We start from the raw sequence: 18309 nt of genomic DNA on the forward strand, positions 1-18309 counted from the left end.
TTAATTCTCGGGGAACGGCAGAATTTTGAACATTAGGCAGTAACTTTTGGAAGAACTAGTGTTAAGGAGCAGTATGGTATTTCAGAGCCACATGTGAAACAGCTGTTGAACGCTGCTTCAGCGCACAGCTTGTCTGGTTATGACTGGTGCTCTACCAGCCTAGCATGCTGCAGTTCACCAAGCTGATGGCTGAAAAAAAAACTGGAAGTATACAAAAACATTCCCAGATTATTTTCTCAGATTAGGGCCAGGGACCTTAATGGCATTCTGTGGCAGGCAGTCCCTTCCTTCCTTTTGTAGCTGCTCAGCTGTGCTCCCGAGGTGCTCTCCAGAGCAGCATGCCTGGCAATGCTGTGACCCTTTCGCACTCTTCACAAGGGCCGTGCCCGTGCACCGCAGCAGCAGCAGCACATGCTCTCCGGGGCCTGTCGGGCTGTTCAAACGAGCACCGAGCTCCGGAGCGCGGGTACGCCGCGCCCGGCTGCAGCGGTGTGCGGATTCCGCCAGTCAGCACTGGCCCCGCGGGCTCTGCGACGGTTTGCTCCGAGTGCCACTGCGGGGGCAGGCGGCGAACGGAGGCGGCACGTAAGCACCTATTGCCTAACACCGCTCCGGGTTAGGCGTTTTCCCCGCGGAGCAAGCGCGGGAGCCGCTACAGGAGCCAGGCTGACTAGCGGAAGAAGCTGGGCCCGTTCTGTGCGGCCTGCCCTCGCCCCGCTCCCCGGCCGGCACGGAGGTGAGGCGGACTCAGCGCTCCCTCGCAGGGCGGCCACCAACCCCCGGAGGCAAACGGCAGGCCCTGGGGCGGCAGGCAGGAGGCCTGACTGCGCTCCTTCTCGGCGCCGCCGCCGGAGTCTTCTTGCTCGGCCTCCTCCGAACCGGGCGATGCGCGGTGTCGGGTGAGGTAGGCGGCCGGAGGAGGCGGAGGGAAGGAAGGTCCGCGGTTAGGGCTCGCCGCGGCCCTGCTCCAGAGGGCCGGGAGGCGCGGCGTGCTGGGACCCTTTGGCGGGGCGGGCCCCGCTGACTCCTTCACTTCCACCGCGGCCCGCTGTCAGCAGGGTTTGGCCTTGGCTTTGCCTTCTTGGGGCCGGGGAAGATTCCAGGAGAGGTCGGCTGCAGCTGTGTCAGCCGGGCTCTGTGGGGAGCGGGGTCCGTGGGCGGTGTGGGGCGAGAGGCAACGGGAGCCTGGGCAGGGCTGGGCGCCGGCTGAACCCAGGCAGACCGCTCTCTATCAGAGCCTGCGGCCGCCCTGGGTTGCAGAGCATCGCTTGGGTGCGGCGAGCCTTACAAATCTTTAACCTTCGCTTTCTGTTTTCCCCTAGTTACACTGCGGCTGTATCATCCTTTCAGCCATATTAATCCAGGAACTGGCGTAGAGAAATAAATTAAAGATAACTGAAGTGTAATTAAATTCAGGCTATTTGAAAGAGTTTAGAATTCCGGTTTTTGTGCAGCCTATTTTAGTCATAAATAAATTTTAAATCGTTCATAACGTTGAGCTGAAGTTCATACGAGGCTGGGCTCTAAAGATAAGATTTTCAGAAGGTGATGATGCGGGAGCAGAAATGCAGTTTGGGCCAACAGCATTGCATATGGGCTAATGGTGAGACCAGTACTGTGTAGTGACCAGTGCTCCTTTGCCTACTGGAGTATCTTCATTTCCTGCCTGTCTACCAAGTGTTACCCAAATAGTGAATGTCTGGCCTGTTTAATCATCAAGTCAGGTCTTTATGCTGTTAGGAAGTTCTGTTCTTTAGCCTATCTCAGTTGCTGTGCACTTTGCAATTGGTTTAGCCCTGACTCTGATCTCAAATTTGTTATAAAACAATTCAGATGACAGAGCTGTTTCTTCTGCCTCATCTGCACAGTAATTGTCCTGGGTTATCTTCTGGGTATCTGTGCTTGCATAAGTATTTGTTGTCTTGAAGTTTCAGATCACATTAGATGCTTTCTTGCAATTGTGTGGAGATTCTCATCCCATGTTCTTGCTTATCATCGTGTGGTGTCCACCAAGACAAAGCTGGTTCCTAGTGAGAGGATTTGGACCTATGTCTGCATTGTTCGGTAGATTTGGAGTTTGTCTTGTAGGTGACTTTTGTTCAATGTACGTGCACATTACAGTGATGTTTACTGGAGAGCATACATGTATATATGTGTTACCTCAATAGGAAATTATAAGAACAAGTGAGGACAGGTCAGAAGTAGTCCAGGCTGTGTACTGGTTAGACTATCTCTTGTGTGGACATTTGGGAAGGCATTAATTTTTCTATGAGTGGAACAGTCAGCCCATGGTCTAAAAATACTTTTGCCTGTGAAGGAGGGAGTAGGGCAATGGGATGGGAGTGTTAAACAAAAAAGAGATAAGATTACATTCCCACTACAGGTTAATCTGGGGACCATCTTTGGTTGTTTGCATTAATAGGATTTTCAGTGAGTTGGGTATGATGTGATCTTTTGGGCTTTTTTTTTTTTTTTTTTGTCATTCTCTCTATGGCATTTTTCCTTTTCATAGAATCATAGAATCAACCAGGTTGGAAGAGACCTCCAAGATCATCCAGTCCAACCTATCACCCAGACCTATCCAGTCAACTATTTCTGAATGTGCTTGTTAGAAAACCCCACTGGTTGTGGCTTCAAAGATGAGATACAAACACATGATATTTATCATTCTCTTTGGATAGGTAGAGCCAGATATTTTTTTTCCTTGAACTACTGAGCATTTTCAATGGCACATGCAATCGGCAGGAGCTGTGGGGACTCAGCCTCTCTAAAAGCCAGGCCTAATTTTAGTGGTCATTGATGTTTCTAATCCTCTGTTTGTACAAATCCAGTAGTTTACATTCCTAGTGTTTCTTAATGTTTGGGTGGATTCTGTAGAAAATAATTTGGAGCCAGAATCAACTTGCAGTTTTGTTTATTTATCAGTTACACAATCGAAATTGATAAATATTTTTAGCTGTTGTCTGTTTCTGCCTCTGACACCTAAAATTTGCAGCTCCTTCTAATCTGTGACAGGATTCTTGTTCCCTTGTAGTTCATTAGTGTTTTCAAATATGCTTAACTCTCTATTCTCCTCACCTAGTAATTGTGATCATTAGGTTTATATCAACTGCAACTTTGTGCTCTGCATTCTTGGAGTTGGCTTCTTTACAGACCTCACCAATCTGTGAGGAGCTGGAGGTTTGCAGCAGCAGAACTTTATAAGCAGTGTGAGACTAGTAGGCTATCTAGTGATATGTTTTTTGGTGGTTTTTTTTTTTTTTTTTATTGCCTGTTGGTTGGGATTTGTGTTTGGTTTGTTTTTTTTTTTTTCATGGCTGCATATCACACTAGCAGGTCAAACTGTTGTGTAGTCTCTGTGCTGCAACTTGTTCATGTATTGCAAAAGTGACTTGCTTTCAAGGCCTACAGTGTATGGCTAACAAAAAACGCTCAGTAAAAATTGTCTGATTGAGCACTTTGATTCTTTGTCAGAACCTGATATTTTCAAAGAAATTCATGACCATAGATGCCTTTGTAAAAGGTCTGTGCAGTGCTGGTCCACTAGTTTGTGTCTGCATTGAATGTAGGAATATCCAGGATGATTACTTTATGTGTATGTGGTTTGAGTTTTAATGGCTCACACTTGTGCTCTCTATGTACCTACTATTTAAAAAAGCCTCGACTTGTGTGTTCTGTACATCAGCTACTATATTCACTGCAATTCAGGACAGGACTTAAAACATAGTGAATATGCTAAGAAATCATAGAAATACTTGAAGGAGTTGAATAAGGGCAGTTGACCTTCTTGTAATTTGTTTGAGAATTCTTAGAGTGAATTCAAAATTAAGCAGGAATGGCTCTGCTGTGCCAAGAACCTTTTTCCACCAAGCCAAAACTTGGGAACTTGTGAGTAAAATAATTTAGTATGGAAAAAAAGACCCAAAATTGCTTAAGTTCATAGAATCACAGAAACATGCAGGTTGGAAAAGACCCTCAGGATCACCAAGTGCCACTTAGAACCCTACTGTACAAGATTCACCAGCTTCAGTGTGATTCCTGTTTTCATTATGACCTGGGAGGTTTTTTCACTCTTTAACGAATTTGCAGTTTAAATAAAACATATTTTATGACTAGATTCATTCAGAGAAGCCTCAGGGCAGCTGTTCACCTTTGCACTGCTCAAGAGGCCCCATCACTCTAAGGAAACTTCCAAGTATTGCCAGTATGGTGGATGGAGTAATGCAGGTGGATTTCTGTGGACAGTCAACTTCTATGCGCTACAGGAACGTTTTGGGTTTCTTTCTCTTGAAACAGAATTTCACTTACAATCAGATGAGTTTAGGAAATTGTGGAGGTCAGTCTGTTTAGTTGATGGAAATCATAATACTGCTATTAGTGAGAGTGGTGTTGTCTTTTCAGCTTGCCAAACTGTGTTGCTCAAACATGCCCCAGAGCCTCCACACAGAAGAGCTTTGCATGAAGTGCTTGCTGGATTTAGCCCAAAGAGAAGCAGCAAAGTAATTTCAGCACTTAGGTGGTGGGGTTAGTCCAAGGTCATGCTAAGCAGGCGTAGTACAAGCATGAATCCATTCCTATCTCACTTAGAGGAGGACCTGAATCCTGTGGGTTTTCTCAGTGCTGATGTGAATGTTACTCTGAATAGCAGTCTGCTCACCTGTTGTAAAGAATGTAAAAACAAATACTTTATCTTCTTGGTTTTTAGCAGCGTTGGGCTTGGCAGTGTTAGCTCTACCAGTTGTATATTTTGGGGTGGTTTGTTTCTCTTTTTTCCTACTTCTCTAGGATGAACAAGAGCAGCCATTCATTTATTACTCTGAGTTTGAATCATGCTGGATAAGATAATAGCCAACTCTGGAAGCAGAGTGTCACTCTGCTGTCAGTAACCAGCACACACTGCCTTTCTGATACATGCCTGTGTCATAAGCCTGCCAAAAACCCAAAAGCGGTGGTGGTGAAATGAAGAACTTTTGTTTTCCTTAGGCTTGCATGAAGATGAAAGAAGTAGTGAAAGAAGTGCAGCTGTTTAATGAATTTCCTACTGTGTCTCTGCAGCTACAGAGTGTATGTGGTCCCTTCAAAAAATCCAGATTTTTGTTTAGTGTCAGCCATACTTGGATACTGCAGTGAGGCAGCTGATGTTAAGTCAGACATTTTAGTGTGAAAGCATTCACTTTCACAATAGTTAATAATTAATAAGAAAAACTGTGTCACACATTGGTAGAAACTGTTTTAGAGTCTGAAAAAGCAAACACCTGTTCAGTAGTGCTAATATTATACATACAACAATAAATCTGCATTTTTTGTATATGTGTTTATAGTTTCAAACATATTTGTTACCTTTTGTTTCCCTGCAAGCCCTTTCCTCACTCCATGTGCTTAGTGAGGAAGCTTTTTGTTACTGTTGTGCCAAGACCTTGGGCCTTATTTTCTGAACACGCCTCCAACTCTGCTATGGGGATGGAGTTTCTTCATTTCACTTTATGGGATTTCCACTCATCTCATTGGTCTGAGTTAATGTGTTTCATTAGGAGTGAACCTATTTTTGAAAGATGAGGTGAAGTTTATTTTTAGTATCTCTTCCTATTTGTCTATCATTAAAGCAGTTGCTAAAGTCTAAAGTCTCCGCTTGCTTTGCCAAACAGAAAGCCACAGATGGATTTTTCAGTGCTTGGCATTGTATAACACTCCACTCTAGCAGGGCCACATTGGAATTCCGTTGTTACTTGGAGGGGACAGCATGTTTGCAAAGATCTGTCTCAGGCTGCAGGATGGGTGCCTGTGGAAGTTGGAGCATAGTAACTAAGAAGCTTAATTCAAGTGGCTGGCTTATCAGGAAGCAAATGGGAGAAACAAAATAAGGGGTAGAATACTGTTCTTCAGGTATATTTATTATGTAGAAATTCCCCAAAGGTGCTCTGTATTACTGATTTTTTTCACCAGGTCACACTCCTGGGGTGACAGCAGCAGCATTATGTAGCCGTGCTCCTTGTTGCCATCTGCAGAAGTGAGTGGGCTTAGGCAGCAGCAGCAAGTGAATGAGATGAAATAGGTTTGGTCTTGGAGGGATTGTGCTCAGCGTCCAAGTAATTGCCCCACATTGAGCCTTCTCACTGTGTCTCATCTCGCTGTCTTTTCATCTCACCTGTCTGTTCAGAGTCCTGCCTGTTGTACGCTTACATGCCTGTATTCCCAAGGCCCAGTTTCTAGAGCTCCCTGTTTATTCCCAGTCCCAGGTCTCCTACAACTCCTGAAATCTGTTCCATTCCTTAGGCTTTTCTTGAATCATCGAGGCAGCCTCTCACCTTCAAAAATCAGTGTAAATGTTTAAGTGTGTAACAAAACTGGGAAAACTCAGATCTGAAAACAGCAAGTGATTTGTGGCAAGACTTAGGTATTATCTCATTGTCCTGACAGATTTGTCAGTTACAGTCTGTTGGTTGTGGTGGAGTGAGGCTTTGCTTTGTCTTTCCCAGAGCTGACCACAGCGGTGAATGCACACAGCAATTGCTCTAGGCAAAAGGCAATGTACTGTAGAAGAAGACAAAAACTTTAAGTCTCATTTTGGATACCTGACCTTGTTGGGTATTCTGAGTTTGTCATAAAACCATTTTTTCTGGTGTATGCTGTGGTTTCATTTTCAGATTCAATAACCTTTAACTGTTTCCAAGTAAGTTTTGCTTTCTCTTTCATTTCAGTGAAAAGTAAGTTTTTTTGCGTATAGTAACTGTGTCTCTTTCAGTTTAGACTAACAGACTCCTGAATTATATTCCTTCCTAAAATCTAGCAGTAGAGACTTAGTTTCTGTTGCTGCAATCAAAATATAAATTATATTGTAAAAAATCTTTTCCAGGAGCTAACTCACCAAGATGCCCATCAACATCGACAATGTGATGCAACTTTTCTGCCATCTCTCTCAGGAGAAGGGGATGAAAGCTGCTGTCAAACACTCTGGTCGGGGAGCACTGCTGGCAGGTGCATCAGCATTTCTTGGGGGTCTGATGGGAGGTCCACCAGGAATTGCTGTAGGTAAGTGTCTTTTGTTTTAGGAAGAAAATGTATTGTTAACTCCATGAGTACAGAAACTGGGAAATCTATGTAGTGGGTGTGGGTTGAAGGTGGTCAGCTGTAGAGGAACTTTCTGCTGTTATCTTGGTGACTTGAAAGGCCTCTACTTACCAGAACCTTTCTTGGCCCCCCAGAGTATGTGGGGTGTTGATTTGGTAGATGAAAGCATGAATGTGTGCAACCCCAGAAACTGATGAGTTTGGTCTCTGGGAGGAATTTCTGAGGGGCAGACTTCATGGAAGTAGGAGGCTGCAACATGTGGTACTACAGAAGCAGAGAGCTTGGGCCCCTCTGGAAATCTGGCAAGAGACTTTTATCAGCAGAGAATGCAGTTGTTCGTTGGGTGTTTCCCTTGGGCATGGTTTCACTGAATGGTAGGGCTTGTCCTTCAGACACCAGAGCCCTGTGGAGGGTTAATTTGTTTCTGGTTCCTAGCTTGAAGCTATTGCCTTTGATTGTGTCAGGAGTTGCTTTGTGATTGCTGTGGATGTAAAAAGCTTTACAAATCCTTCTTGGTGCTTTGAGCATCATACATAAACCAGGTTAAAGCAGACACATGCACAGCTCTGCCCTGATTTCTAATCAAGGTGGGAACACTGCTGATGAAGGCTGTGGATAAAGGTTCATGTTTTAACATTAACAGGTAAAGACTAACATTTCTCTTTTCTAGGAGGAGCATTTGGTGGAATTCTTGGTGCCTGGATGACTGCAGGCCAGTTCAGGCCAGTCCCTCAGATTCTGTTGGAATTGCCTCCAGCTGAGCAGCAGAAACTCTATGATGAAGCTGTTGTTATTCTCAGGAACTTAGACTGGACCGATGTTGCTCAACTGACTGCTCTTGTAATGGGAAATGCTAGTCTTCAGCAGAAACTGACAGCAGTGCTGATAAATTACTTCTCCAAAGAGTTAAGAGCAGAGATACAATATGGAGAATAACCCTTTCCAGAGCAAGCTTTTTTCAGTGTAATGAAATGTAGTCCGACAGTTGCGATTCTTCAACATAGCAATTACTAGTTCTCAGTACTAATCATGAATACAGACTGATCTAAGTTTTATTTTGACTTCTGCATTTGGGGTTTGTTTGGGTTTTTTTTTTGTTGTTTCTTTTTGGTTTTGTAAGGATAGTGTTAGATTACTGGATTGTCCTGACAGTAACTCGCTGTGTAATTTTAAATAACTCTGCACTGGAACTGAATTTGGAGTCACTGAAGGAAATTAAGCTTCTTTTATGCTGATGTGCCACGAATTAAATTTTCATTGTCATTGTGTTTTGTTTAGAAGATTTAGTCCTATTTATGTAAGTGCTTTAAATTTCATGTCTGAATGACATGCAGGTGCCAAAGTAGCTAGGGCACTTGCAAGAATTTTACTTACTGTTTCAGGCAAGTTACAATAAGTAATGTTATTCTACTGTGAACTCAAAGGTCTCAAGTCTGACTTTATTCTTTATCATGTATTTATTACAGTTTTCAAGTTTTTATTCCTTTCTGCTAGAAGTGAAGCCAATACCTAAGCAAGTTTTAAGCCACAGTTAAACATAATGTACTCAGTTATTAGTTTCTGGTGTCCTGAAGTGTTAAAGCACAACAACAATACTCTTAAAAACTTTAAACAAGGGGAACTGAACTGTCCATCTTTATACTGTCCCCAGCAGTTCTCAGTTTTCATTTAAGTATTCAGCCTTGTAGTGGACAGCCTGCAGCTGGCACAGTGGTGGTGGTGGGATATGCCAGCTGCAGTTACCACTCCAAGCTCTAAATGCAGTGTTGCTGAATGTCCCAGCCAGTTGTTCATTATTTGTTTCAGAACACTTGTAAGACAAGTTCCTAAGTAGAGAAATGTGTATATGTGCCTTTTTTTAATGTGTGAAAACAACTAAAACTGTTCTGCTAACTTCATTTTCCCCCTAAAATAAAGATATCTCTCTGTGTACTGAGGTTTCCAGAATCTGGTTTTAAATGGTGAAGCTTTAAACTCAGAAGTTGCTATTGTATACATTTGATTAACTTACTTCTGCAGGTACCATTTGCCATTAATAAATTCCACGTGCTTTCCTGCTTGGAGTGCAAGGCAGTGATTATTCTTCTCATGGTTTGAAAATACTTTTTCAGTCATGAAAAAGATGAATGGAAGTGACTGGTAAGTGGCAATTCCTTGTGCTGTCATGGTTTTATAATTGTGAGCCTGAAATAAGTGCATTTTCAGTTCATTAACAGACTGCACATGCTGCAACTGGCTTTTGGAGACTTTACATACTCTGTATTTCCATTTAAAACTGCTATTTTTATGAATGCTGTTTCTTTTATTTGCAATTTTCTGATTATTTCACAAATTAAATTCACTCTTTCCAAAAATAACATACAGCAGCAGATGATCAAATGATACAGCAGCTTATAATCAGCTGCTCAAACACAGACATGAAAAAAAGTTGGTATCTAATTATAAAGCAGCCCACAGGAAAGATGTGCTTTCTGTTAATTTATAATAATATCCAGTATTTAAATGAGTACAAGCTTCAGACATCAATATCATGACTCCCCATTTTACAGGCATTCATAAATGTGGGTCAACACGTAGGTGGTGAATTGATTTTTGTTACTCATGTCAGTGTAATAGACATGACTGGAGCATAGATTATATGAGTTGTATCTTGTCTTCTTCTGCGTTATCTGTTTCTTAGGATATTCTTTCAAATGCTTTTTATTATGCCCTTAATAAACAAGTTAGAACTATGATCTTTTAGCCTTCACTGTGGTGTAAGGTGTCGTAAGGATATCAACAGGAAGTGGGAGTTCTGCTTGAACCAGTGTAGGTTGTGTTAAACCACACTGCTGCTGACCTGAGAACTCGTGTGCCACTGAATACCATGTCATTAGTCATAATAAATTTAACTTCCACAGATTTTTAGGTGATCAAAGTGGAACCAGGAGTAAATTAATTGAATTCTATTTGTTTTCTGTCTCATTATTCGACAGGTTTGATGCTTGTGGAACTTGGAAGGTGCCAGGTACTTATTTTCAAAATGGTAACAATAGATTTACAGTTTAGTCTGAAACACATTTTACTGCTGGTGAAAGAAGAACAGACCACAGCTCAGGTGTTCATCTCCAGTTGGACATAGGAGTTTGGACATTGGAAATAACCACTTCTGATTGTGGAGACCCTACCAGAGGTGGATGAACATGGTATTCCACAGTAGATTTGTTGTTTGTGTTTGGTAGTTTATGACAGTTCACACTGTTGAATTCTGTGGAAAAATCAAGTCCTACCTTGACTGCTCTCATTACAGCCCTATGCTATTGTATCAAGATCACTGTGACATTTGTTCCATGGCTTTATGCAGGGATTTGGGTAGGTTAAAAGGTCTCTTCTAATTCAATCATCTGAAGAAAAGGCTATCTGCATGAGAGTGTAGTAATACATGTCTGTGGCTGTTCTTTGGTGGAAACTTGGCTGTCCACTGCTCTGTCTTTTATTGGTATTGGAGACAGCCAGAAGGCAGGGACGCAATCTTCTGAAATCTGTTCCAGCTGCTTAATATCTGGAACTGAGTGTGAGGTGGAGTTATGACCTAGGAAACAAGCAGTTGCGGGAATCAGCTGAAAGAATCACTATGTACATGTTTATGTAAAGAAACCATCTGGGATGCTGGGTATTAACCTGGTTTGGTTGTGGATGTGGCACAATCAAGCTAGGTTTTCGCTGGTGGATTGTATATATTTAGTGTAAAATTGCCCCCCACCCCTTGTTTTTTCCACAGAATGTAAAGGGTTGGAAGTAACCTCAAAATACCATCTAGTCCAACCCCCATTCCAGAGAAGGATCACCTAGAGTACATCACACAGGAATGCATCCAGGCGGGTTTTGAATATCTGGTCCACAACCCTTCTAAGCAGCCTGTTCCAGTGTGGGTTTTGTTTGTTTGTTTTCAAGCTATCTGATTTAAAAACAAAAAGCAAATATGATTATAAAGTGTTCTGTTAGCAAAGAGGGAATCTATATATTTTTTTTCCTACAAAAAGAAAAGCTGTCCTGAATTCGGATAGATTAGTAATTGAGATGTGCCATCTAGTGGCCATCAGAGAATTTCTTAAATTCATGTAAAGGCAGCCTCATATGGATAACACTTTACATTTTTCCAAGGAGAGTAAGCTTAATTTCTATTTTCGCTCTTAATGCAGTTCAAATTCATCAAAATTAGCCATTTTATTATATTAGGAATACCAGGCTAGCCACAGACTAAACTAGAACTCGTGTACATTCCCTGTTTGAGTTTTTATCACCTTCAAATCTGGAGCTCGAAGTTTGGAGAGGTTCTTGCCTCCTCTGTGTGTCTGGCCATGTGTAACTGCTGCTTAAATGGGCCCTGCAGGACTGAGGAGTACCAACCCTAAAAGTTCTGTCTTTTGATAGGCACTGCCACAGCACAAACTTCCTAAAGGTCCTGTCTAAGCGGCATCAGAGAGGCTCCTAAGTCCTTTAGAGCAGCATAAGAAGGCAACAAAGGCCCTGAACAGGCTGATAGAGTGGTACACCATAGTTGCACACTATGATGCCCATGGTACTGCTTAATTAGTTGCTATGGTTCTTGTAATCTGGGGACTTTCCTTGCTGATCTTGGTGAGATCCTTCTGCAGTGGAAGGTAGTTCCATGTGATGCTTTTAGCTGACCAATGCTGAATTGACAGCAGGCAGTGAGAACCTTCCCAGCAGCAGTAATCTGTCCAGAATGTGATGGGACAGAGAGCTGCTTTGAACCTCAGAGCTGAGGGGTGTATGAAAGACCTTTGGACTGAGGGGGCCATGTAAATTGAACATTGGCTGAGCTGTCTGGCTTCTAGAGGCTGGTCAGTAAACAGCTGTCAGGCTGGTGTTGAAGGCCATTGTTTCAAAGGAGCTGGAGACTCAGCGTGGTTTCTCTGAAACTTGCTGCTGAGCAGACACTCATCAAGTGCCTTTCCCATTTATTCCCAGTCCAAGGTCTTCAACTCCTGAAATTTATTCCCTTCCTCAGCATCTTCTTGTTTCATATAGGCAGCCTCTTGCCTTCAGAAACTGGCATGGAAATGTTTAAGTGCATATCAAAATGAGGAGAAGTGAAATGTGAAAACACCAAGTGATTTGTGGCAAGACTTAGGACAAGGAGAAAATACATGACAGATTTGTCAGTTGTAATCTGCTGATTGTGGTAGAGTGAGGCTTTGTTTTGTCTTTTTCCCAGAGCTGTGCATGATGCCGAACACTCCTTTTGTTTTCTGAGTGTGTCATAAAAGAATTTTTCTGATCTGCTCTATTGTTTTCTTTGCATATCCGGTGGCTATTTCGAAATAGGAGTGGGTGGCTGGGAAATGAAAGCGAAAGCAAAATCAGTTTTGCCTTTTTTAGCTGTGCCTCTTCCGTTTTAGACTCACAGACACATCAGCTCGGTTCAGTTTCGGTTGCAGCAATCAAAACATAAATATCTTTTCCAGGATCTTAACTCACGAAAATGCCTGTTAATGTTGATGATGTGATCGTCCTGTTCTGCTGCCTCTCAAAGGTGAAGGGGATGAAAGCTGCTGTCAGCCACTCTGGCAGTGGATTGCTGATGGCAGGTACATCAGCATTGATTGGAGGGCTGTTGGGAGGTCCACCTGGATTTGTTGTAGGTAAGTGTCGTTTGTTTTAGGAACAAGAATTGTTGTTAACTCCCTGAGTGAAGAAACTGGAAAGTCTTATGTAGTAGGTGTGGGCTGAAGATTTTGAGAATGCATGTATCTGAGCTTGAACAAGCTGCCACTTATATGTTGGCATTTTAGAAAGGAGGTGCGAGTGTGTTAGTGTTTCCTTCTAGGAGTTAATAGCAACCTGACTTTGGTCCTGTGTGATAGATGGGAAGTCCTTTATAGGTCTGAGGTTATTGCTGTCTAGAACTACCTGAAGGGAGGTTGTAGCCAGCTTGGGGTCGGTCTCTTCTGCCAGGCAACCAGCAACAGAACAAGGGGACACAGTCTCAAGTTGTGCCAGGGGACACAGAGGCTTGATATCAGGAGGAAGTTCTTCGCAGAGAGAGTGATTTGCTATTGAAATGGGCTGCCCAGGGAGGTGGTGGAGTTGCCATCCCTGGAGGTGTTCAAGAAAAGCCTGGATGAGGCACTTAGTGCCATGGTCTAGTTGACTGGACAGGGCTGGGTGATAGGTTGGACTGGATGATCTTGGAGGTCTCTTCCAACCTGATTGATTCTATAGTGGTACCTTTGAAAATCTTTGAATAAGCTGTTAACAAATAGGGATTCTTTTTGCTGGGTAGAGCCTTGGTTCCTACCTGCTGAGGTAGACCAGTATCCAAGGTATGACACAAAGCAGAATAAACACAGGCTCTGAGCTCATCTGTGCAGACCCTACTCCAGTGCTGTGGTTGGGGAGGGAAGAGGAAAGAGTTGAGGTGGGAGCAAAGGAGCCCAAAAGATGGTGGTAGCAGTCAGGGGTATGTTAGTACCTGGTGACCTCAAAGAAAGAAATCTCGGGTGTAAAGCAGAGGTGAACAAGTTTCTTAGCATTAGCATGGCATAGGATTATCATCCCAATGATTTTGTTTCTGTACTTCTACCAGTACCTGTGTGATCTGCCTCTTGGTGAACTTGTTATTCCCTGTCACTTTGGGTCTTTGTCCTTGTGTGGAAAATAATGAGGAGAGATTCTAATAGTAAAGAGTAGTCTCTCCTTCTGTGTCTGTTGAAGTAACAGTTGTCTAGCTTGAAAGCTGCCTGGTCACTGAAGTCATGCGGGCCTTGGTCCTTGAATGCTCCTGACTCCTGCAAGCAGTTTCAGCAGTTTCTTGGGCTTACTGGTGTGGGAGTGAATTGCAGTATGCCTGTGTAAAGGCTAGCAAGATTGAGGTACCAAAAATAAGCAAACAGTATTATGTTACAGAAATACAAAATGAAGCTATGTATTTACTCCTGTTACGAGTGCAGAGATTAATAAATAGGTGAAAATAATACTTTGACAAATGTTTGACTGAGGTTACCAGGAAGAAAGACATGAAATTGAGCTTTGGTAAGAAATTTGTAAGCTGTAAATCAGAAATAAAAGTTAAAATTGGCTTAATTCTTGAGTGGGGTGATGTGAATCACTGGAGCTATTCTTGGATGTGTTTTCTCATTGTGTTTAAGTGTCTGTTTATAATATTCTCCACTCAAACTGAGTAGTCTTCAACCAGTAATGAAGGCACTGGAAGAAGGATACCTGTTATGTATTAGAGTATGCTTTTGGTGTTCAGTATACTAGATGTATACAGTAAGAATCTTAAGTATGGCAAAAGCCATATCCTGATTATAATGCAACTAAATCAGGAGACCCTTATTTAACTTTATACATTACAAAGAAAAATTACTCAAAGTCTTTAGTGGGGTTTAGGACAGTTGTAGGGACATTTGCAGTCCAGTGAGCTTTCACTTAGCCTGGATAGGTGCAGGACTGTGTTGCAGGGATTGTCCTTACTGCTGCACCAAGAATTGGAGGATGAGTTATCTGCCTTCCACAGCAGTCACTGCAGAAGCTTGCAGTGTTATCTTGCTTTCTGAGGACTGCTTGCTCTGAGTGGACTGTGCTTGTGGGGAGAAACTGGGACTGGGTAACAAATACTTGTCTCAACAGAAGTGGAACTTAGGCATCAATACTTCTAGTGGCTTTTGCATTAAGTACCCCCAAAATCAGATATTGATGTTCTCATAACAGTTTCTTAAAGATGACTCCAGCCCTTGTAGACTTTCAAGTATTTCTGTGGTATCATGGAAAAAAGTACCAACTGAGTAAAAGCTGATATTTTTTTTCTCTCTAATGAAAAACTGCATTCCTGTGAGTTTAGAAATGACCTTTTAGAAGCAGCTGCTGGCAGGGAGGAATTTTTGAAAGCAGGGTGACTTCCCACATTGCTCCATTCTGAGAATTCTGCTACTTTCTGCAGTCTGTGCCTCTGAGGAGTGGTGTCAGAATGGCTGTTGAGAGCACTGTGTTGCAAGTTAGACTGGTAATCCTTTGAAAGAAATCAGTCTGTAGGACTGTTGGTTCTTTCAGCTGCAAACACAATCAAATGTCAGTTGTAGAGGATCCCTCTGCTGTTATCTTCATAACTTGGAAGGCCTCTACTTACCAGAATCTATCTTGCCCCGCAGGGTATGTGGGGTGTTGATTTGGTAGATGAAAGCATGAATGTGTGCAACCCCAGAAACTGATGAGTTTGGTCTCTGGGAGGAATTTCTGAGGGGCAGACTTCATGGAAGTAGGAGGCTGCAACATGTGGTACTACAGAAGCAGAGAGCTTGGGCCCCTCTGGAAATCTGGCAAGAGACTTTTATCAGCAGAGAATGCAGTTGTTCGTTGGGTGTTTCCCTTGGGCATGGTTTCACTGAATGGTAGGGCTCGTCCTTCAGACACCAGAGCCCTGTGGAGGGTTGATTTGTTTCTGGTTCCTAGCTTGAAGCTATTGCCTTTGATTGTGTCAGGAGTTGCTTTGTGATTGCTGTGGATGTAAAAAGCTTTACAAATCCTTCTTGGTGCTTTGAGCATCATACATAAACCAGGTTAAAGCAGACACATGCACAGCTCTGCCCTGATTTCACAGTATCACAGTATCACCAAGGTTGGAAGAGACCTCATAGATCATCAAGTCCAACCCTTTACCACAGAGCTCAAGGCTAGACCATGGCACCAAGTGCCATGTCCAACCTTGCCTTGAACAGCCCCAGGGATGGCGACTCCACCACCTCCCCAGGCAGCCCATTCCAGTGTCCAATGACTCTGTCAGTGAAGAACTTTCTCCTCACCTCGAGCCTAAATCTCCCCTGGCGCAGCCTGAGGCTGTGTCCTCTCGTTCTGGCGCTGGCCACCTGAGAGAAGAGAGCAACCTCCTCCTGGCCACAACCACCCTTCAGGTAGTTGTAGACAGCAATAAGGTCACCCCTGAGCCTCCTCTTCTCCAGGCTAACCAATCCCAGCTCCCTCAGCCTCTCCTCGTAGGGCTGTGCTCAAGGCCTCTCACCAGCCTTGTTGCCCTTCTCTGGACACGCTCAAGCATCTCAGTGTCCTTCCTAAACTGGGGGGCCCAGTTTCTAATCAAGGTGGGAACACTGCTGATGAAGGCTGTGGATAAAGGTTCATGTTTTAACGTTAACAGGTAAAGACTAACATTTCTCTTTTCTAGGAGGAGCATTTGGTGGAATTCTTGGTGCCTTAAGGCCTTCAGGCCAGTTCAAGCCAGTCCCTCAGATTCTGTTGAAATTGCCTCCATCTCAGCAGCGGAAACTCTATGGTGAAGCCATGGTTATTCTCAGACGCTTCAACTTGGTGTATGCTGTTGATTTGATTTCTTTTGTAATGGGAAATTTTAGTCTTCAGGAGGAACTGACAGCAGTGCTTATAAAATTCTTATCCAGAGAGCTAAGAGCAAAGATACAGTATGGAGAATAACCCTTTCCAGAGCAGGCTTTTTACAGTGTAATGAAGTTCAGTCTGACAGCTGCACATAGCAATTACTAGTTTTCAGTATTATGAATCTAGCCAGCTCTAAGTAGTATTTTGACTTTTGGTATTTGTTTTATTTTGCTTCTTTGGTTGGTTTGTTCTGTTTTTGAGATGTTTGGGTTATTTTTCGGTACGAATAATATATATTACTGCATTGTCCTGAGAGTAACTTGCTATGTGATTTTGAACTACTCTGCACTAGAAGTGAGTTCAAAGTCACTGATGTGCCTTATTTTTTTTTTATATAATCATGTTTTATTTAGGAGATTTAGTTGTGTTTGTATAAGTGCTGTAAGTTTTCATCTCTGAATGACATGCAGATGCTAAAGTAGCTAGGGCACTTGGAAGAATTTTACTTACTCTCTGTTACGGTCATACAAAAGCATGTTATAAGAAATAATGTTATTCTACTGTGAACTCAAATATCTCAATCCTGACTTTATTCTTTGTCACATTTATTATAATATTCAAGGTTTCATTCCATTCTGTCAGAAGTGAAACCAATGCCTAAACAGGATGTAAAGCACCAGGTAAACGAACTGTTTGTTTTGTAACTAAATGACCACAGTTGGATTGCCAAGGCAATAAAGAGTAATTGCTTGTTTATTGGAGAGTTACATTTCTTTGGTTTTATCAAGTCTGCACTGCAGCACTTCTACCTGGGCTCACTCCACCTTTGGTGAGGTTCTTACCCACTGTGTGTGATTGGGCACGTGTAGATGCTGCTGATGTGGACCCTGTAGGACTGAGAAGTAACAGCCCTAAAAATTCTGTCTTTTGCTAGGCACAGCCACAGCAGAGACTTTTTAAATTTCCTGTAGCATCAGAGAGGCTCCCAAGTCCTCTGGAGGAGCATGATAAAGCAACAGAGGCCCTGAACAGGTAGGGAACGGGCTGATAGTTTGGTACACATGGTGGCACACTATGATGCCCATAGTACTGCTTAATTAATTGCTATGGTTCTCATTACTTGAAGGACTTCTCTACAGGATTTTTGTGAGATCCTTCTGCAGTGGAAGATAGTTCCACATGTGGACCCACTGACTCCAGAGAGCAGGAAGAACTATAAGAGCAGCACACTTCTGAGATGCTTTTAGCTGAATAATGTTGAGTTGAGAGCAGGCAGCGAGAGCCTCCCAGCAGCAGTTATCTGCAGAGACCTGCTTTGAACTGGAGACCTGAAGTTCTGCAGAGTAAGGACATTCCTCCCCAAGGGAGCATCTGGTGGCTCTTGTCTCGGCCTTTTTACATCATCTTTGTATCTTCAGCTCTCAACTCTTACTCCAGCATGGAAAGCACCGTGGATTAACGTTGTGTGGACAGTTTTTGTAAGAGAAGCCCCTCTCACTTCCAAGGCTGCACAGCTGCAGGTACAGAGGCCTTTGGTGGGGAAGAACGTTCTCAAAACAGACAGTCTCCGTCTCTCTCAAAGAGGTCTCCCGTGGGCTGCTGGCAGGAGGAGATGCTGTGCAACCATCTATGTGGGGATCCTTGCTTGCCAGGGTAAGCCAGTGGCTGTTGTTCCTCTGTTGGCTCCTGCTCCGCTGCTGGTGCCTGCAGGCTCTGAACAGAAAGACATCTTGGAGAGGTGCTTTTCTGTCCCACAAATGGCAGGATTCTCTCCTGCAGCAGTAGTTTGCTCTAGTGATCTGTCCGGGATTTCTAATGACCTGTCCAGGATTGCTTATGTGCAACATGGAGGACAAGTCAGATTGTCACTTCATCTCCTGGGTTCTT

At 43.2% G+C, this 18309-nt stretch overlaps 2 protein-coding genes across 5 annotated transcripts; both read left to right on the forward strand.

Annotated features, from left to right (window-relative positions):
* Nucleotides 1-356: 356 nt before the first annotated feature.
* LOC135184476 (protein C19orf12 homolog) lies at nt 357-9000 on the forward strand. 4 transcript variants are annotated; one of them, XM_064160296.1, is made up of 3 exons: nt 357-585; nt 6854-7029; nt 7739-9000. In XM_064160296.1, exons 2-3 carry the CDS (start codon nt 6870-6872, stop codon nt 8002-8004), a joined length of 426 nt encoding a protein of 141 aa, XP_064016366.1. In that variant the 5' UTR covers nt 357-585; nt 6854-6869; the 3' UTR covers nt 8005-9000. The 4 variants fall into 4 exon arrangements, with proteins under 4 accessions (XP_064016366.1, XP_064016365.1, XP_064016367.1 ...); XM_064160295.1 differs by having other exon boundaries at nt 360-736; XM_064160297.1 differs by lacking the exon at nt 357-585 and adding an exon at nt 759-904.
* Nucleotides 9001-9098: 98 nt separating this feature from the next.
* LOC135184477 (protein C19orf12 homolog) lies at nt 9099-17178 on the forward strand. Its single transcript, XM_064160299.1, has 4 exons — nt 9099-9207; nt 10044-10253; nt 12540-12716; nt 16253-17178. The coding sequence occupies exons 3-4, from the start codon at nt 12557-12559 to the stop codon at nt 16516-16518; spliced, it is 426 nt and encodes a 141-aa protein (XP_064016369.1). The 5' UTR covers nt 9099-9207; nt 10044-10253; nt 12540-12556; the 3' UTR covers nt 16519-17178.
* Nucleotides 17179-18309: the final 1131 nt, after the last annotated feature.

Source organism: Pogoniulus pusillus, chromosome 20 (genome assembly GCF_015220805.1).
Source record: "Pogoniulus pusillus isolate bPogPus1 chromosome 20, bPogPus1.pri, whole genome shotgun sequence".
Taxonomy (NCBI): domain Eukaryota; kingdom Metazoa; phylum Chordata; class Aves; order Piciformes; family Lybiidae; genus Pogoniulus; species Pogoniulus pusillus.

What these genes read in the sequence shown, in the direction of transcription:
- LOC135184477 (XM_064160299.1), top strand. Translation starts at nt 12,557, where the DNA reads ATGCCTGTTAATGTTGATGATGTGATCGTCCTGTTCTGCTGCCTCTCA. An exon ending in TCCACCTGGATTTGTTGTAG is followed by an intron (nt 12,717 to 16,252) that starts GTAAGTGTCGTT and finishes TCTCTTTTCTAG; the next exon opens with GAGGAGCATTTGGTGGAATT.
- LOC135184476 (XM_064160296.1), top strand. Translation starts at nt 6,870, where the DNA reads ATGCCCATCAACATCGACAATGTGATGCAACTTTTCTGCCATCTCTCT. An exon ending in TCCACCAGGAATTGCTGTAG is followed by an intron (nt 7,030 to 7,738) that starts GTAAGTGTCTTT and finishes TCTCTTTTCTAG; the next exon opens with GAGGAGCATTTGGTGGAATT.